Genomic DNA, 20,975 nt, shown 5'->3' with positions numbered 1-20,975 from the left:
AGAGCATAACTCCTATGATTAAGTAATTTGAAAAGCTTATTTCTTTATCACAGAATATTTCAATACATTTGAATCACTTATAACATTTATTTCACTACCATTTGGTATGGTGCATGCCTTCAATGGAAGTTTACTAGGATCTAAGGATGGCAAACTGACCAACACCCTACCAATGGGATATTACCATCAGATAGTATAACACTTATCCATGAAGATGTGATACTGAAGTCCACATGAGATACTGTTACTCCCATATTGTTTTAAATGTTGTCACACTTAAGTTTTCATTGACATAATCATTAACTTATCTAATAGCTTCTAAAAGAACAATAACAGTGTATTAAATATTGAAACAAATAGCCCATTCTAAGAAGTAGATGCATAACTGAAGTTACTAACAAATGAAATAAGATATGAGATAATTTGCTAATTATTAGTTTCCCATTACCTATTTTTTCCTATTATTCATTTTAACATTACTTAGTTGATTACGTATTCTGTTATCACAGTCTTATATTTATTTCTTTCTCTCCTTCTTTCCCTCTCGCCTTCTCCCTCCCTTCTACTAAACTATAAAATAATCACAACAACTGTTTATACACTGACAAAACTGAAACTGTTTTCAAATATCATCCTTTTATTAAATCCTGTCTCTTTGGGCTCTCATTATTTTTTTACGCTACAATCAATTGTGATACTCAGCAAATTTTTCTTTTTCCCATTTGACAGAAATAAAATTGGAACTCTGTCCTCTTCTCATCATTCCATCGGGTTACTTATTTATAGTTAAAATTAAGTTGATATTTTCAAGTTTCCTCTTACCTGAATTATATTCAACATTCTGGGTTATGCTCACACATGCATAATCAGGTCTAACAATTTCATGGGCACTTCAAAAGCTTTTCATTGGTTTATTATTTATGAATATCTTACATGAGAGAAAGGAAAATTAACAGAATTATGAGTTGATGTTTCTCTTGCTTAAGCTAATTGATCAAAATGTAAATCTATCAATTTTCATCACATATAACTACAAAAACCATACCAACATACAAGTAAATATTACATTTCTTATTAGTGCTTTTGTTATAAACAAAGCTGAAAACTTGTTAATATTCATATATTAATATTAATATAATGATATTGAATACACAAGGAATTACTGAAGATATATGAGGTCAATATACACAGGAAAACAGAAATACTTGCCTACATAATTTTGCTGGAAACTTCTTAATGATTTATATACCAGCATACAAGCTTATTTTTTGTTTCATGTATAAAGTATTAATAGTAGCCACAGTTGTAAAAAATATGACGATCTTGTGGAGAATGTTATTTTTTCCATTAGAACACAAGCTATTAAATCCATTATCCATTTTTGTTTCCTTGTCGATGCAATCTGTCTCTTTGTTTTGCTCCTATTAGTGCCACACTGAAAAATTGAATCTGTTTCCTAACTTAGTCTCTAACCTCTTTTATTATTTGAAAGAGAGTTTAGTGCTTGGAAACTTGCTTGGGGAAATATAATTCCCTTCCTAAAATTTTTCCATCTCACCAACATCAGTATTGCAAGCATGTTCACCAGTAAGCCCTTGGCCTGTTTTTGAAGAATGACTGGACGAAATGACTGAGGTCAACATAGGACTTCTCCAAGGATCAGCTAATTCATATGTTACAAGTGGTGGAGATCCTGTCACTCGCAATGAAAAGCCACTGCTTTTTAAGGGCTACTTGTATGGGGATTGCAGGGGGAGGAAGGGGCAGCAATGTGATTGTTTATCTGGTCTATGGGCTTTGGAGACCTAAAAAAGAAAAGCATTAATATACCCAATGCCATCACATTCCCATTTTAGTCCAAAGTAGATTCTACATTTCAATATTAATTTTATTTCTTGACAAAATTACCTTTATTGTACATGATCGTTTATGCAGAATAAGCTAGAAATAATTTAAGTGATCAGAATATTTACTCTCAGATATGTAGGGAAATGGTACCAGTGTATTAGTAAATTTCAGTGCCCTAAGCACCTTATTCCCTGATCCCTTCAGTGTCTCACCCTGCTGTGTTTCTAATTCTGCTTATATAAGAGATGGGAGGTTGGATTGGTCCTTATGGAAAAAGCTAGGTGATCGTAAAACTCACTTGATTTTCCTTTTTTTTTTTTTTGTCAGTCATGGGGGCTGAACTCTAGGCTTGGGCGCTATCCCTCAGCTCTTCAGCTCAAGGCTAGCGCCTTACCATTTGAACCAAAGCACCACTTCTGGCTTTTTTCTGCTTCTGTGGTGCTGAGGAATCTAACCCAGGGACTCACGCATGCTAGGCAAGCATTCTACCACTGAGCCAAATTCCCAGCCCTCATGTGATTTTGCTTTAGAGGGACCAAACTACTGTCCTCCTGACTCCTTGCTATCTACAAGAGCAGTTTTCATATATTTTGCTTGGTTTCCTGTTTCTTTAGAATTGGAAAGTAAAGCTATTCCCATTGACTTCCTCATGACAAGGAACAAATTTCTGCATTATTTCAGATTGTGAAGATTAAATGGAATTACAACCCTCACATAAATGTGTCCAAGTCCTAAACGCATAGATTAAATTTTGTAAAAGAAATGTACCCATAAATATAGCACTCATATTAAGAACTAAAACAGCATTGACATGCCAAAGCCCTCTGCTTGTCCCTTTCTAACTGCTATCACCACTATTTTGGCTGCAAACGCCACTAATGAATTTTCTTTTGTTTAAATTTTCTATATAATACATATTTCTTTGTGCCTGACTTTTTTGGTCAGCACCATGTTTTTTGTGATAAATGTGTTATGTATGGATCATTCATCCTGTAGAATATGTTGAATTTTTAGTCCACTATACTTATACAGTCTTACAGTTGAACAGTTTCTGGTTTGTAGCTTCTTCTAATGGTATTATCACAGCCTTTCTCTGTACTTGTTTGAAAAACAATATCACATATTCTTTTTAAATAGGTACATAAAATTAAATTGTGATAAGATTCATTTAGCAAACATCAAACTACAAAGTAATTTTCCCAAGTAATTTTTCTATACTTCCATTAATAACATGTTAGATTTCAACTGTTCTGATCTGCATTCTTAGGAATTTAATGTGTTTACAGTCATTTTATATTGGTTATTTATGTCAGTGTACATTAGTACTATAGGTAATTTTAAAGTCCGTTTTCCTGATGATTGTTAAAACTCTGCCCTCTTCCTATTATAACTTTATCCATATAGGTGGCACCTTCATAGGTCTTGTATTTTTAACTGTCTGGGCATTGATCCTTGGCTCTTCAGCTCACATCGAGCGCTCTACCACTTGAGCCACAGCGCCACTTCCGGTTTTCTGGTGGTTAATTGGAGATGAGTCTTACAGACTTTCTACAAGAAACTCTGAACTGTGATCCTCAAATCTCAGCCTCTGAGTAGCTAGGATTGCAGGCATGAACCACTGGTGCCTGGCTTGTATATTTTATAATGGTTCTTCTACCCTTTTTTTCAAAAACTTACTTTGTTGGAATTGCTTCCACATTTTCACATGAATCATTTGCCACATACATGCATTACAAATAACTTCATGTTTATTTTCTATTCTATTATTTTAATTCAGAATAAGTCATTTTCTTATTTAAAAATCATTTAAGTATTGTTTAACTAAGTCAACCTTGACATTCTCATTTCTTTTTTTTTTTTTTAAAGCTTTGTTTCTTCACTTTTCTGAACTTTATTTCTTGATGATGTAAAGTCCTTCATTTTACTTATGTGAATATCCACTTGACTCATTCTGGGAGGAACTGAGGTCTTAATAATATTAACTATTTCTAATTAATGAACCTGGGTCTCTTATCTTCATCCTGATACTTACAGAAACAAGTGATAGATAATCCAGGCATAAAAAATTATTTGTAATACCATGGGGGAAGAACATACAAAAGAAACAAAAATCATACAATACATTGTAAGTACATTAAAAACAACAGCAGCAAATATAAAAACTCTTGTGTCCCTATCTTGGGGTTTATTTCACTTAGCATCATCTTATATGGTCATATGACCTTTTCTGCTTGTCCTAGATGTATACTAGTTATTGTATAGATAGATAGGCAGACATAGATATGTATATATATATATATATATATATATATATTGTTAATCTTAGAAAATGAGCTTCTATTTTTTAGCAGATTTCTCTAAGGTATGTCTTTTCTCCTCTGTTATTATGTACATGCTATATAGATTTTGTTTTTTTATTTACCTTTCTTATTTATTGAACTTAAAGCTTATTTGTTTTCTACCATCTTTACAACAAATATACTCTAAAGTATACCTATCCTATCAAGCACTGTTTTTCCAAGTTCAATATACTTAGATATATCATATGTCCCTTACCATTCAGTTAAAAATAACTAATTTCCAGACTTTTTAATTTTTTGATTAGATGTACTGTTTCTTTTTTAGTCTTGAGATATTATGCATAAGGTCAATTGATTTTTAAATGTTGAGCTGAGTTTACATAATTAACATAAGTCCTATTTGGTTGTGGAATAAATTTCTTTGACACATTATTAAACTCAATTTTCTAATAATTTATTATTAATGATATCTGTGCCTTTTCATGAGAAATGCTGATTGATACTTTACTTGCACATGACTGATTTGATATTCAAGTACTGGGATTCAATCTTGGTCTGTTTTGCGTTCCTATAATGAAATACCCAAAGCTTTTAATTTATAAAGTATGGCTTATTGGCTTATGATTCTAGTGGCTAACATATCCAAATGATATGTGGCATCACTATATGTCAGAAAAGCAACTGGCTTTATGTGGGAAGGGGACAAACACAGGCACAGGACTTGCTTTAGTAAACCTACTTTGGAAAATGAATCCATCCTATAAGATCCAAACCACTATATCAGAATAGCATTAACACCTTCAAAAGCTTGTACCCCACTAAACAGTTATGTGCCACTAATTGCTGCCTACTAAAGATCTAACACTTCAGTGTCATCACACTGAGGATCTTGCTTCTAAGACATGAAATTTTAAGATCTCTCTGTAGAGATAAAATAAGAGCTGAAATGTGAGCTGGTGCAATTTGTTAACCAAGATACTCTGAATAGAAAATAATCGCATGACCAAAAGTGTGATTAACCAAGATAATAATGAGCATTAGCATTATGATGTTAAGACCATGGAGTCTAGTGTCACGTGTAAAGAGAGTTTAATGGAAAGTGATGAGACTGAAGAGAACTTATATACTATTTATATAGAGAATTTACATAGCATATTGGGCTTAAGGGCATACAGTACAGAGCATATCTTGTTACCTCTAAGAGTACTGGGAAATCATTAAAGAGCTATAAAATGGGGGAAGTCAAGATCATTTATGCTTCAGTTTTCAAAAAAAAAATTTTTTTTTGGACGGTTGTGGGGCTTGAACTCTGAGCCTGGGCGCTGTCCCTCAGCTCTTCAGCTCAAGGCGAGAGCTCTACCACTTGAGCTACAGCGCCACTTCCGGTTTTCTAGTGGTTTATTGGTGATAGGAGTATCACGGTCTCTCCTGCCCGGGCTGGCTTTGAACTGCGATCATCAGATCTCAGCCTCCTGAGTAGCTAGGATTACAGGCATGAGCCACCAGCGCCCGGCTTCAAAAGTTTTATTGTAAATGTGACGTTCCGAGGGGTTATAGTAACATAAGTCAGGTATTGAGTACATTTCTCCTCGAACAGTGTCACCACTGCCCTCATTTTCTCCCAGTATTTTCCTCTTGACCCTTTCCCCCCACCATGTTGTAGAGTTCATTTCCAACATAGTGTCTAGTGAGCATCACCGCTGAATTAGTACACCTTTTGCCCCCCCCCATTTCAACGGGTGACTCTCATTTACAGCATTTAATGCACCTGTGTCATTATTTATGACACTTATTGCAGTAAGGATCTTGACTACTTCATTCAGACTATCTGGATCTTATGTATTACCGTATTAACATTGAACTCATAGGATGTGTCATTGAACTTATTCTAACTACTGTTTCAGGCACATCACCAATTCCTAAACAGGGGTAGGTTCAAGGGGAACTCAAATAGTGCAATTCTTAGAAGGGCAAAATAAAACATCAGGAAATGGGTACTCAAAAGGGGTGAAGTGGAGGCCAAGAGGAAAGCGGTGAATGAATGAAGAGAAGAGGGGAAGAATGCAGTCAAGAATCCAATGTATAGTCTTGTTTGTGATCATTTGGGTAAATGCCCAAAAGTGGGATTGCTGGGTCATAGGGGAGCTCTATGTGGAGTCTTTTGAGGAACCTCCATACTACTTTCCAAAGTGGTTGAACAAGTTTACACTCCCACCAACAATGCAGTAGGTTCCCTTCTATCCACATCCCCTCCAGCATCTGTTGTTATTAGAGTTCTTGATTTTAGCCATTCTAACTGGGGTGAGGTGGTATCTCAATGTTGTTTTGATTTGCATTTCTTTTATGGCTAGAGAAGTTGAGCATTTCTTCATGTGTCTATTGGCCATCCTTCTTTCCTCTTCAGAGAAGTTTCTCTTTAAGTTTTTACCCCACTTATTTATTGGGCAGTTGTTTCTTTGAGGATTTATAGCCTAAAAAATTTGAGAAGAGCAAGGGAAGGGGTGGGTTGTAAGGGATGGAATTGATCAACATATAGATTTTATTCATAACCCGCTTTGTTAAATGGTAACTCCTTTATACAACTATTTAAAAATAATTTTAAAATGTCAAAAAGAAAAATGAATGAAACAAGATATTACACATAACTTTTAAATCTTTATTCATAGGGCTATGTAGTTTTATACTATACAAGGTAATAATTACAATATTTCTAATCAATGTTTATATGCTACCGGTCAGCTAGTCTTTGGGCAATTTATGTAATTAGTGTGATACCTAATCAGAATATGAATATAATTGATATAAAAGTAATATAAAATTGTCAAAATAAAATATCATATAAGTCATATTAGTTTAAGGATTCCTTCAACATTATTTGTTTACAATCAAATAATACTAGATCATTTAGATAATTTTTAAATGAAATATATAGTTCAAAATTTTAATTGGTTAAAAATGAATTTAAGCTCTTAAAATTTATCTCCCAATATTGAGACAATTTATCTAAATATCCTATGGCAAAAATCATGTTTTTAAAAATGTATTTTGAAGGAAAAAAATCTACAAAATATCTTCTAATTAGTAAGGAATATATAGAATTTAAAATATATTTCATACAAATACCTAATATCTCAAGTATGATTTTGAAATTATACTTCAAATGTTATGAAGGTAATTTTTCCTATAATATTGTTATTCATGTATTTTGCCTATTCCTCTCCAGAATTTTCAAAATTGAAAAAAAACTTTAGCCTGTCCTAAACTCTTTCTCAAACTGGAAATCATTATTTTTATCTGTGACTTATAGCTCCAAATATTGTAGCTTTATTTCTCATGTCCCAACTTGCTTCTTAGTTCATTTTTCTAATGATTTTACTGCAATGGTCATAAATTCCTCACATACCATATTCTCCACATCTATAACTATTAAATCCTTTCAAAAATATACTTTGTAGACCTTTTCCACATTGTTTCTATCCAAATCTCATTTAGAAACTCATATAAAATATATCCTCCATTAAACATCCTCAAGACTTCATTTCATCTTTGCCCTTAAGCCTTCCCATTTAAAACTTTTAATAATACTGTGTAATGCCTTTATCAATAGTTGCTAACATTATTTTTAGTGCATACTGATAGCTAGTTACCATTAAAAGCACTTTTTATAAACTTCTTCCAATCACTCCAATAGTAATGAAGTTTATGTCCATACTAGACATAGCCTTTGCCTTGCTTTGCTTTGGTTTACTTTGAAAGTTAATATTCAGAAAAACTTTGAATTAATTCTATAATTTTTACATTCAAATTTGTATTTGAATATAGGCTAAAAATAAATTCTTAAGCACTTAGGTGAAATTCATCCCATTTATTCCATTCTGTTATAAATATAATTTGTCAACCTTCATTAAACTTCAAACACCTCAAAAACAAAAAATACACCAATCATATTTGTGTTTATTTGTGCTTACTACCTTACTTTACCCTAAATGAATAAAATATTGGTGAGGCATTAATGATTCTTTTTATTCAAACTCCTCTAAACTGTATTTTTATTCTGAATTAACAAAATAACTTTTATTGGAGGCTATTTTATGTTTATTAATAGCAAAGTGCAGATGCAATTCTGTGGAAATATAGTAACATAATTTTTGCTGCTAAAAAACTATCCAGCAATGTGTTGAAGGATGCTTTGAGAAGTCATTTCAAAAATCCTTCCTTAAATAAACAAAACCCTTGGTCTGGCCAGTTCTTCAATAACAATAACAATAACATTTCTTTTAATAGATAAAGTGGTTCTACTCTAGGTACAACTCAATGGGTTTCTAAAAATATACCATGAGAAGTTTTGATTTGTACATCTTACCTATTTATCTGCCAGCTAACTGCTCATTTATATGTAAATGAATTCTTATACAGTTCAAGGACAATGATGATTTGTAAATATAATAACCAGTAATGTATCCTACTTAATTTTTGTTTCTTAGTGTCATTATTTTATGGAAAATGGACTTCATATTTTGAAATGAATGATGTTTAAAGCCTGTCTTACGCTATAATTAAAACATGATAATGAGGCTGGATGCCTGCGGTGATTAACGCCTGTAATCCTAGCTAAACAAGAGACTGAGATGTGAGGATAGAGGTTCAAAGCCAGAACAGGCTGGAAAGTCTGTGAGACTCATCTCTAAGAAGCCTAAAGTGGACATGTGGCTTAATTTATAGAGCATTAATCTTGAGCACAAAAGCTCAAGGACAGTACTAAGTCTCTGAATTCAAACCCTGGACTAGCAGACACACACACACACACACACACACACACACACACACACACAGAAATCCATACTACTGTTGCTTGTTACTGTAGTTAAGGTATTATTCTAAGGTATTTATGCCCCTAACATCTTATCTGAAGAGGAGGATTTTTTTTTTATTGTGAGAATAACTTTCAGAGGAGTTACAATTACATGGGCAAGATAATGAGTACATTTCTTATCAAGTATTGTTGCTTCCTCTTGGTTTCCCCTTCCCCTCCTTTCCTATACTCCCCCACATCATCCCACCCGGTCCTCCCCCCCTCCAAAGTTGTGAAGTTAGTTTTTCGACATGACAACTTGTACATCTCATTGTTGCAATGGGTCTATCTGTATCCCTAGATAAATGATTTGTTTTTGCCCTTCCCCTCCACAAATTATACCAACATCAAATACAGTGAAAGCAGGGGTTATACTGTGGGGGAGGGACAAACAAAGCAACATAATAATCATCTCATACATATGTTAGAAACAATTGCATGGAAAAAATAACACTTGAATACTTATCTTGAGGTTCATTCCCCTAACATCAACTTATCTGACCTTTTCTGCTTGACTCAGACATATACTAGTTATTGCAAATAAGGGAAACCATGAGACCTATGTTTCTTTGGATCTGGTTTACTTCATTTAATATAATTTTTTTCCAAGTCTTTCCATTTCCTAACAAATGGGGCAATGTCATTCTGATGGAGGCATAGAATTCCATTGTGTATATATACCACATTTTCTTGATCCATTCATCTACTGTGGGGCATCTGGAATGGTTCCATATCTTAGCTATGGTAAATAATGCTGAAATAAACATAGTTGTGCTGGTAGCTTTAGTGTGGCCTTGTTTGTGATCATTTGGGTAAATGCCCAAAAGTGGGATTGCTGGGTCATAGGGGAGCTCTCTGTGGAGTCTTTTGAGGAACCTCCATACTACTTTCCAAAGTGGTTGAACAAGTTTACACTCCCATCAACAATGCAGTAAGGTTCTCTTCTGTCCACATCCTCTCCAGCATGTTGTTATTAGAGTTCTTGATTATAGCCATTCTAACTGGGGTGAAGTGGTATCTCAATGTTGTTTTGATTTGCATTTCTTTTATGGCTAGAGAGGTTGAGTATTTCTTTATGTGTCTATTGGCCATCCTTCTTTCCTGAAGAGGAGGATTTTTTTTTTATGAACATAGAAAAGAAATGGAATGTAGTTGCTAATTCAGAAGTCACTAATCACAATAATTACTTGGAAATCTGTTCATTTTGGAAATGCAAAAATGTATCCAACAGGGTCCTTGCTCATCTGTAATTTATAATTTGCATTTTAAAAACAATGAAGAAATAAATTATATACATACAAGTATATGCAACAGTGGTACACAGAAGATAAGTCCTTATTTTTATAAGGAAAGTTGTAAAATTGTTCACAGAAGCATTGAATATCACATATTAGCTGAGTCTATGGTTCAGGATTTAGATACTATGGGCAAGAAATATTTATGGCTCAGTGGGTCTTCAGGCAGGGGACGCGGGGCGGGGGACGGGGGGGCGCTGCCAAAGAACCTGGGTAGAAAACAACCATCAGAAGTGGCTGAGGACTAGAGGGTCTGAGGTGATGGTGCAGTGGTTTCAGCAGAGGCCTCACTCCGTTAAGGCAGGCAGGAGTGTCCCTGGCACAATAGAGGCACAACATTGTGCTTACAGCTGGTTAAGAATTTAGCCTCCAGGGCCTGGCACATAACTGAACATAGATCACAGTCCTGCACACAAACCTGAATCATGTGATACCCTCACAAGGCTTAAAAGTAATTAAGACCCACCCAAGAAACTTCATTCAGACATGTTTGTTAACTGAGTGCACCAGAGTCCAGACCCTAAATTATGAAGCTTCCATCACTTACTCCTTTAAATAGGGAAATACATTGTCAGGTGGAGTCTGTAAGCAATGAGAGGATCAGGCCAAAAAAAAAAAAAAAAAAGACTCCTCAATTCTTCCCCAAATAGTGCAAAACTTGGTGCTTCTCTCCCTGCATTCCGATGTACTCAAGGCCATTCCCAAAGCATGGATGCTTACTTACTTTCCCTGGGGTCACAAACTAGGAGGCCTGTGGAGTAAATGGGAATCTGCCCCAGCCCACAGGCTATGAAGGTCTTTTCAGTCAATGGTGGCACTCAGTGCAGAAATAAGGGAAGCCCTTGTAGTAAAAACAGCCCAGAAGTGGACAACTGACCCTTCTATAAGGACCTCCAGCTAGTTTACTTATCTTCTTATTTACTTTAATCTGATCAATGCTGGCCTCAGGGTAGGTGCTTTGAGCACGTAGTAGAAGATTACTTGGCTACTGAGGCAATTCCCTCTGCTAGTGGTGGGAAACAGTACCACAATGTATCCACCGGAACACTGAGAATATTTTAACTGAAATCCAATGACTGTTTCAGATGAATAAATTCCAATGTAGAAGCAAAACTAATACAAAAATTAAAAAAGCAGTATATTTTTTCCCACAGTCAAGTTTCATAATAAAAAACTTGAAAGATAGTGAAATGGATAAAATTGAAAACAGTGCACTCAAGTGAACATTGATCAGAATGATCAACAAACTTGAAGACATAGATAAGCACCTAAATAAATTCAAAGAAGGTACAATTAAGCAGCTGAATAAAATAAGAAGCACAATATATGACATAAAAAAGAAATTAAATAAAGGTATAGAAATCTTGAGAGAAAAGTGGATTGAAATCCCGAAGATGAAAACTCAATATCCAAATAAAAACAAATCAGTTGAAAACTTGGTATTATAATGAAATAATTTGAAAATAGAGTATCATGGATGGATGATAAACTAGTGGAGTTACAGCAATCAGACAGAGAAAAACCACTACAAAAATAAAAATAAAATATGGAAGACACGGGGCTGGGAAGGTGGCTCAGTGGTAGAGTGCTTGCCTTGCATGCATGAGGCCCTGGGTTCGATTCCTCAGCACCACATAAACAAAAAGAAAAAAGCCGGAAGTGGCGCTGTGGCTTAAGTGGTAGAGCACTAGCCTTGAGCTGAAGAGCTGAGGGACAGCGCCCAGGCCCAGAGTTCAGGCCCCACGACCGGACCCAAAAAAAAAAATGTAAAAAAAAAAAAAAAAAAAAAAAAAAAAAATATGGAAGACACCATCAAAATGCAAGACCATCATAAAAAGATAAAACCTAAAAGCCATTAAGTATAGAAAAAGTACAATCTAAAGGTATAAACAATAAATTAAGACAGAATTGAAGTAAAGATGTTCTCAAGTGGTAGACTAGCAGCCATGAGCAAAAAGCTAAGCAAAAGCACAAGGCCCTGAGTTTTGAGTACCAGCACAAAAATAACATTATAGCTGGATGCTAGTGTATCTTGGTTTGAAACCAGACCAAAAAAGGTCTGTGAAGCTCTTATTTCCAATTATCCAGAAAAAAGGCCAGGAATAGAGATGTGGCTCAATTAGTAGAGTGCCAGCCTTGAGTGAAAAATCCAAGCAAGAGCATAAAGCCCTGACTTCAAGCCCTAGTACCTAGTACTTGTGTGGATTGGGGGAAGGGGGGAGAAATGTGCGTCCATGTATGCATGCATGCATATAGATAAATAACCTCCCCAATCCTGGGAAAAGTGTCATCCAGATACAGAATGCTTTCAGTTTACCAAACAGGCAAGTTCGGCAAAAACAACCAGACACAGATAAAACACTATACAAAAGTATATATACAAAGTATACAAAACAGAGAAATAATATTAAAAACAAGAAGAAAAACACAATAAGTTATATACAAAGGCAAACTGACAACAGATTTTTTGATAGACATTCTAACAGCAAGGAGGGTATGGAATGAAGTATCCTAAAACAAGAAAATAACTATTATCCTGCATTAATGGATCCAACAAAACTAGCCTTCATAGTTGGAGAAATAAGAACTTTCCATACTTAAAATGTAATTAAAAAAAATAATGACCACCAAATCAGCATTGCAAAAGATATTTAAATGAATTCTACATACAAAGAAATAGATAAAGGAATCAATTTCATTTGACAAGTAGACTAGCAAACAAAGATAAGAAAGAAGCAAACATCACAAAATAACAAAATGACAGAAAATCTATATACCTTCCAATGTCAACAACTGACTGTTCAGGGGGGTAATTCTCCAATCAAAACACATTAGAATAGTAGGCTGGATTAAAAAAAGCAACACTGCTGTTGGAATGACTTTCAAGTGGCAAAGTACCTACTTGCCTAGCAAACATAAAATCTGGAGTTCAAACACTACTACAAAAACCCTGTGTTCAAACACCACTGCACAATAAATACATGATATATGGATAATAGATAGATAGATGTATAAATAAATAAAACAACTGAACGTTTCTTGCTCAGCAAGAAATGAATCTCACCAATGAAGACAAACGTTGGCTTAGAATGAGAAGATAAAAATAGATTTTTTTAATGCAAAGAAACACTGAAACAATGCAGAAGTAGCCATATCTATATCTGATAAAAACATATACTTAAGGTGAAAATTGTCAGAAAGGTTAACTGAGATTAATAATGAGAACAGTCCATCAAAGAAGGGAGAAGAATTTAACAATTGTATGTATATATATATATATATATATATATATATATATATATATATAAAATGTGTGTGTATGTGTGTGTGTGTGTGTGTGTGTATATATATATATATATATATATATATATATATATATATATATACATAAGCTTGTGTTCATGGGCCAGCACACCTGTAGCTCTAGAACTTAAGAAGTTGAGGCAAGAGGTACTCTGGAGCTGATGGCTCACACCTATAATCCTAGTTACTCAGGAGGCTGAGATCTGAGGATCATGGTTTAAACCCAGCCTGGGCAGGAAAGCCTGTGAGATTCTTATTTCCAATAAACTACTAAAAAAAGCCAGAAGTGGCACTATGGCTTAAGTAGTAGAGTGCTTGCCTTGAGCCAAAGAAGCTCATGGACAGCACCCACAGGCCCTGGATTCAAGAAACTCAGTATTAGAATATATCTCAGGTCCTGGACTAATATATAGAGGACCTTATATATGGAACGAAGCATTGCTTTAAAAAAATTAAAAAATAACCTATAAACAATTTATGTGCCCAGGTAAATATGTAATGTCTATATATATATATTATATAAGGTTTATATATAATGTTTATTATACTAATTTAGGTCATATTTAAGTTGCTGGGACAAAACAAAAAGAAACTATACAGTAAAATTATAAATGTGAGTATTACTCCTTCTATCAATATTCATGTTACTTAGTTTTGTTCTGCTTTTAAAGACTTTGTTATACTCAACATGAATTTCATGAAGTAACCAATGAATGCTATGAATGTCTCTAAAATTATAAAAATCATTTTGAACAATAATAATACATTCCATTTTAGTTATTTGTCCTTTATTTAGAAAGTTCAGCAAAATAACAAAGTATCAGTTTAGAAATAGTTTAATCTCGCTATAATTTAACATTCAAAAAATCTACTAAGTTATGATTTTTAACAACAAAATTTATAAAAAATAATTTTACATTTATAAAATTTATATTTCACAATAAATTATTCATTTCCATTAAACCTGAAAAAAATGTATGATATAAAAGCAAAAACTCTCCTTAACAATGCTTTGAAAATATCACTTTCTCTTAGTCCAATATTTTTTTTTGGCAGTTCAGTGTATAAAAATATTATACTACAAATTCCCTGACTACAGTTACTGAAACAAAAATTATTAGTAAAAATTTCCAAAATATAGCTATTTAATAGATTCTTGTGGATAAATTATTCCCCCAAAATAAATTGTATGTTTTACATTTTAAAGGTATTTGGTATGGTCTGAATGTCTATGCCTTCACCTTCTGCACTAAAATGTTGACAGCTAGCCACCAATGTGATGGAAGTTGGAGGGGAGACTGGGAGCTGACGAGTCCTGGGGTGCAGCCCTAATGAATGAGGTTAGTGCCCTTACAAAACTGCTTTGCCCCTTCCATGTGAGAGCAAATTGCTAGAAGATTCCTCTATGAACCAGAGACAAATTAGCCAATGCCTTGAGCTTGGGCTATCCAGTGTGGAGAACTATGAGAAATACATTTCTGTTGTTTATAAGCTGTACAGTTGATGGTATTTTGTTATAGAATCCTGCATGGATTGTGGGGGGGTTTTTTTGTTTTGTTTTTATATCTCTATGTGAACAACCTAGAAAAAAGTGCACAAAAGCCTACAGAGGATATTTTTTATTTATAAAATAAAAAGCCCACTGATTTCATGAAAGAGATACTAGGGTAATTTTTTTTTTTAAATTAAATCACCCTAGTCCATTTCTGTTTCTCTCCTTTCTCCCTCCCTTACTCAGAGATACACTTTCATTTTCACAAGGATAGCAGATATATAATTGATGCTATGCTATTAAACCACTGATAGCTTGGATCTCTCTCTCACTTTTAAGGCTTCATTTCATTTTAGGAGCCAATATAATAGTTAAAATTAACATAATCTTTTTACTTGTGGGGAAGGTGAGAGTCACAAATGAATTATAATCTTAGAAATTTTGTATGGTCCTAAAAGCATTTAATTCAATATCTCACATCTTGAGATACCTTTTCTTTTTTTTGTATATCTTTCCCCTTAGAAAGCAGAGGTGGGAGTTGGGCATGGTGGCTCACGCCTGTAATCCTAGCTTCTCAGGGGGCTGAGCCTGGGGAAGAAAAGGCTTTGAGACTCTTATCTACAATAAACCACTCAAAAAACTGGAACTGGTGCTGTGGCTCAAGTGGTAGAGCTTTAACTTTGAGCTGAAGAGCTGAGGGACAGCGCCCAGGCCCAGAGTTCAAGCCCCACAACCAACAAAAAAAAAATCAGAAAACAGAGGTGGGGCAGTGGGGGTGGGGGAAGGGACACTATTTCATGAGTAAAGTCATAAGTAACCCTTTAAAACTGTATGACTGATATCAAGTAATTAGCAGCTACAATGAGTTGAACACCTGGGTCTACAATTAGACATTCAAAATACATTCTAATGTTCATGAAATTTTGAAAAGTTAAGTGGGTAACTCGAATGTGATTTTCTTTCTCTTCAAAACACATACAGTGTATTCTATTTAATATTTTTAGCAAGAGGACTTTGAAATGTACACAGTGTTGTTTCTTACACTTATCACTTACGTGTGACAAGTCATTTGATGGAAAGTATTCAATCATTAGTCAATTGCATATGTTTCAAAAACATATTTCTTAGAAGTTCACAGTTTTTTTCCCCCCAAAGGTATCATCTCATTTATGTCAATCACAGCTCAGTTTGCATGTGGCTTTCTAATTCCACAGGCTTCTGCACTATATGTTCCTTAAACCCTCAAGCCAATTCCTAACATAGGAAAGAAAGTAATACTTCACTTAGAGAGTGGTGCAGACTCAACAATTTGTGTGATGACATTTTCCCACCAACTCGGTCCTCCTGGCTCAGGGTTCACATCGAAACATACTGTTCTGCATCCCTGGGGAGCTAGACATGAGAATGGGCTAATTTCTTGTCGACATTGACTTTCAATGATCGTTTCAAGAGAGAGAGAAACAAATATCTCTCTGTTCAGTCACTGCTTCAGGGTTTTTTTTTAAATCAGATTTTACCCTGCATTTAGGGTTTAATTACATTTTACTCTAATTTATAAGACCATTTGTGATTTATTGCAGCCACATCTTCAAAACTGGATTCCAAAAAGACCTTGGTATCCTTAGAATGGCTTTTTGTAATTTCCTGAATTTATGAGAGTCATATTTAACTGTGGACCAAAGGGATACTTCTTAGCCACAGAACACCCTCAAAGGGATTCATCTTCACAGATGTACACTCTATTCTACAGCCACGGATTTCTTTTCCTAATCTTTAAGTTTATAATTTATTACAAGAACAAAAACAACAAGAAAGAAAAAAAGAAAGAAAAACAAACAAACCTTGGTTCATTTCACATTAACCTAGCAACTCTGATTTACTGTTCTCAGCCAAACAGGAACATTTAGCTCTACATCACATCACAATAAAGTAATTATTTACAGATTTAAATTAATATTAGGGAAACAAATGAAAGTAGTACATAGCATTCGACTGGCCCAGGCCCAGGGCAGAGGCAGGGAAACAAGACACTCTATAAACAATTCCAAACTCAAACATACATTGGTTGTGGGTGAAAATCTTATACCTTAACAAACAAACAAAACAAATATATAAACAAGAAAATAGGAGACCAACTTATCACAGCACCATGAAGAAGAAGCATTTTTTGAGGTTGCCAAAAGTACTATCCTGAGATATTTCAAAACCACCAACTTTTCACATTTCCACAGTGCCATTCAGGAGTAACTATGTTCTCATAATGGCTTTTGTTTGGAGAGGGACTGGTGTGAAATGACGGAAGCTTGGTTGGCAGTGATTTTGTATGGTTCTTGTCCAGAGCCTTGTGGTGGGGAAGGGAGTGGGGTTTCAGGAGTAGCTGAAAGAGAAGTAGAGAATTGTATGTGATAGCAGCTGATAACTCTACCTAGTGCCAACATAAAATCTTCTATCGTGTTAATGTTCAAAATATCCCCTGTGAGGAATTGATTATATGGAGTATTATCAGTGCATTGATATACTAATGGAAAAACTCTGTCACCCCTCCTTCCAGATTTCATTAAACACCTATAGATCATGCTAGAAAATCTTTATTAACACTGACAAATTTTTTCGCCTTTCTTAGTAGCATTTGTTTGAATTTCAGTCTCCTACAAACCAGTAGAAAGGAATTAGTGAAAAGAATGAACAATGTTAGTTTTAATAAATATTAGAAAACAATTTTCACAGCAGTTGTAATCAAAGTGCACATAAAATTACAATGCTTGGTTTGAAATCCTCTAACTTAGACATATTAGATAACAGAAAAATTAATGTAATGATACTTTATGAATGTTTTGAAACCTGAGTGGTAGTCAGGAGCCCTCTAACGTACTGGTTTAGTTGCTACACAATTATTCTATTACAATTGAGCTGGCCTGTGCCTACCTTTGCAACGGAAAGGGCAAGCCTGAGTAATTGAGTAGAAATAATTGAATATAAAAAATTGGATTCAGTATAAAAAAAGATAGTTTAAATAATACCTCATTATATGGGAAAGTATTTTGTTCTACTATGAAATTTTACTATATTACAAAATAATCTAGGAGCTATCCTATCATTTTAAAACACTTGAAATGGCTGGATGTGAGTGGCTCATACTTATAATCCTAGCTACTCAGAAATCTGTGATGGTGGCTCAAAGCCAGTCCAGGCAGGAAAGTCTATGAAGACTTTTATCTCCATTAATCACCAAAATGCTAGAAATAGCAATGTAGCTCAAGTGGAAGTGTATTAGCCTTGAGTGAAAAAGCTAATAGACAGCACCTAGGCCCTGAGTTTAATCACCAATACTAGCATATGCACACACATACAAACACACATCCCACTTGAAATATTTTAGTATTCATATTTATGATTTCATATATTTTACAGAAATAATAGAAAACATTTGAATAGATGATAACACTACAAAGTTCACTGATTTTTTTCTCATTTTAAAACCTCTATATAAAAACAAAGGCATCTATTTTTGTCAAGTATGTACTAAATTAATTAAATATAGGTTAGTAATTACTTGTAAATAACAATTTAAATGCTGTTCAATTGATGAAGGAATATCTAAATGTGCTTTTCAAGTTATTGTAGATATTTAAAATGAATTTTAAATTCTAGTGGCCTTCAAGATGCAAATATGTATGAACTTCAGTTTTTTGGAATAAAGATTATATATATATATATATATATATATGTATATAGACACATAGAATGAACATGTTTAACATTTATATAAATTATTCCAACTGAACATAAGCAAAGGAAAGTTTTCCTTTATAGTAATTGTCACAAGTATATTGAAAGTGGGCAAAAAAAATAGTAAGGTGATATAATTCCTACAATAGCAAATATGTTTTGTTTGCTAGCATTTAAGAGGTAAAGGATTCCACTGGCATTAGTACCATTAAACTTTCTCAAGAGTTGATGCCTACAATGCTTAACATGTTTTACATTCCAAGTTTATGAATAGCAGGTCTCTAAAAACGTAATCCCACAAACTTTGACATAGGATAGTAAGCTCTCCTGCCTTTCCTCTTAACAATTTCATTAAATAAGCATTAATATAATTTAGTAAGGATAGTCAAAAATTAATTTCTTTCAAGTACATTAGAAAGATTGATAGATTAAATATACTATATCATTTCCAAAATTTGTGTATTTTCTCCAGTGATTTAATTTCTCTCTCATATACTCAATGAATTTTGTGTTTCAGATATGATTTACCTAAAGGTCTACTAGTACTTATATCTGAAAATGGCATTATTAATGTATTTTCCTCCCACTAGCTACTAGTCAGATGGTATTTGAATCAGTTGTTCTATTACATAAAGTGTTTTGGTACAATCACACTATAACAAGTGTATATAAAATTAGTAGCCATATATGTATGCATAATAATAATATTAATAATAATAATAATATCATAGTAAGTCAAACCTCTCAGTGAGCTAGCTGGTATGGTATTTAGAAATAAGAGATCAAAGGTAAATTTGGAATTAATTAGCACAAATCAAAAGCAATTTGCAGTGGATTGAACATGATTTATGTGTTGAAAGCTTGGGCCCCAGCTGGCGGTGGAATCTTTAGAAGATGAGGCCTCAGGGTAATATTGGAATTACTCTACAGGTTTATAATCTATGTGTTTATAATCGATGTTAATGTTTTCATATTTTGAAGGCCACATGTAATCATAATTTTCTGATTTATGAGTAGAATTCTTTTGTATAGTTTCATCTTGTAAGATCATTTTTAAGGTCTCATGTCACCATACAAACCTGGAACTATCTCAATGCCTAGTTTTTGTACTTTCCTCATCTGTGGCATAGAAAGATTGGAATTCTAGCATATTCATCTTAGAAAGCAGACTCATGCCTAGGGAAAATAGCATTTAGCTGAATATTGTACTGCTGCTGGCAGGTGAGTCCTAGAAAAGAAATTCAACTCGAGTTTTATAATTTTTGTGTACTAATATTCCTATTTTTTTTTCCTCAGATACTTAAGTTCAAGGAATCTTATTGTGGGAAAATACAGCTAACACTTACAGATCTGGTCTGTATGGACTAGAGTTGACATAGGGCCTAAAAGTATAGTTTGTCCAGTTAGTGGATCTTGAGACAAATGTGGATGCATTGGATGATGGATATGGCTGCCATCGTTGGAAGCACCTATAGAAGACAAAAAGATGCCTACATTAGTGACATGTACCAGGACCAATGAGTTTATTGGACATGGCAGAGATATTTCCATGGACAGCTAAAACATTGCTATTTTTGCAAAGAATTTTTGAGAATTCAAAAATAAAATGATAGAACCTCTGCCATATCAAAGACAAAGTCAGCTTTTACTGCATATTGGCTAGATTAATCTTGTATCACAATGTTGTAGTTTAATAGTAGACCTCATATACCATTTCCTGGAATCATTAGGTTGCTGTCTGTTGTTAAGTCAATTCCAAGAATTACTTACTTCTGGTTTATAGTATTTGGAATCATCCTAATAGCAAGAACAATTTCTATTTCAGAAAGCTACCACTAGGAACACATCAGACAGCAGAAAATGAAAAATAAATACAGTGACTTACAAGGAAATTTAATATAAATCAGAACACAAATAAATGATGTCTTAACTTATTCCTGACATTTACTGTCACATTTTCCTCTTCTACAACTAATTTTTTCACGAGCAAAATGTTCAGTTTTAAGCTAATGAATTTATATAAGCTATACTGAAATTCCTGTACTCCTGTAGTTTTAAAGGTATAAGGTCATAAAAAAAATCAAGAAGCCCTAAAAGTAAGGAATACATTTCTAATTACCATAGATGTAAACATTTGAAAATTAACATATAAAGGA

The 20,975-nt window shown here is 33.9% G+C and overlaps 1 protein-coding gene across 3 annotated transcripts in view; it reads right to left on the bottom strand.

Moving 5' to 3' along the window:
• Nucleotides 1-14,925: 14,925 nt before the first annotated feature.
• Hnf4g (hepatocyte nuclear factor 4 gamma) overlaps nucleotides 14,926-20,975 on the bottom strand; it is a 113,282-nt gene continuing 107,232 nt past the window's right edge. For all 3 annotated transcript variants that reach the window (XM_069990942.1, XM_069990944.1, XM_069990943.1), the window contains 2 exons: nucleotides 20,166-20,288; nucleotides 14,926-17,467 (listed from right to left, as the gene is read on the bottom strand). In XM_069990942.1, coding sequence (XP_069847043.1) covers nucleotides 17,346-17,467; nucleotides 20,166-20,288 — 245 coding nt within the window. In that variant the 3' untranslated portion in view covers nucleotides 14,926-17,345. The remainder of the gene's footprint in view (nucleotides 17,468-20,165; nucleotides 20,289-20,975) is intronic.

Source organism: Dipodomys merriami, unplaced genomic scaffold (genome assembly GCF_024711535.1).
Source record: "Dipodomys merriami isolate MVZ:Mamm:240054 unplaced genomic scaffold, mDipMer1.0.p SCAF_4, whole genome shotgun sequence".
NCBI lineage: Eukaryota > Metazoa > Chordata > Mammalia > Rodentia > Heteromyidae > Dipodomys > Dipodomys merriami.
Note: the sequence above shows the minus strand (reverse complement) of the source record. Positions and strands in the feature narration are given on the sequence as shown.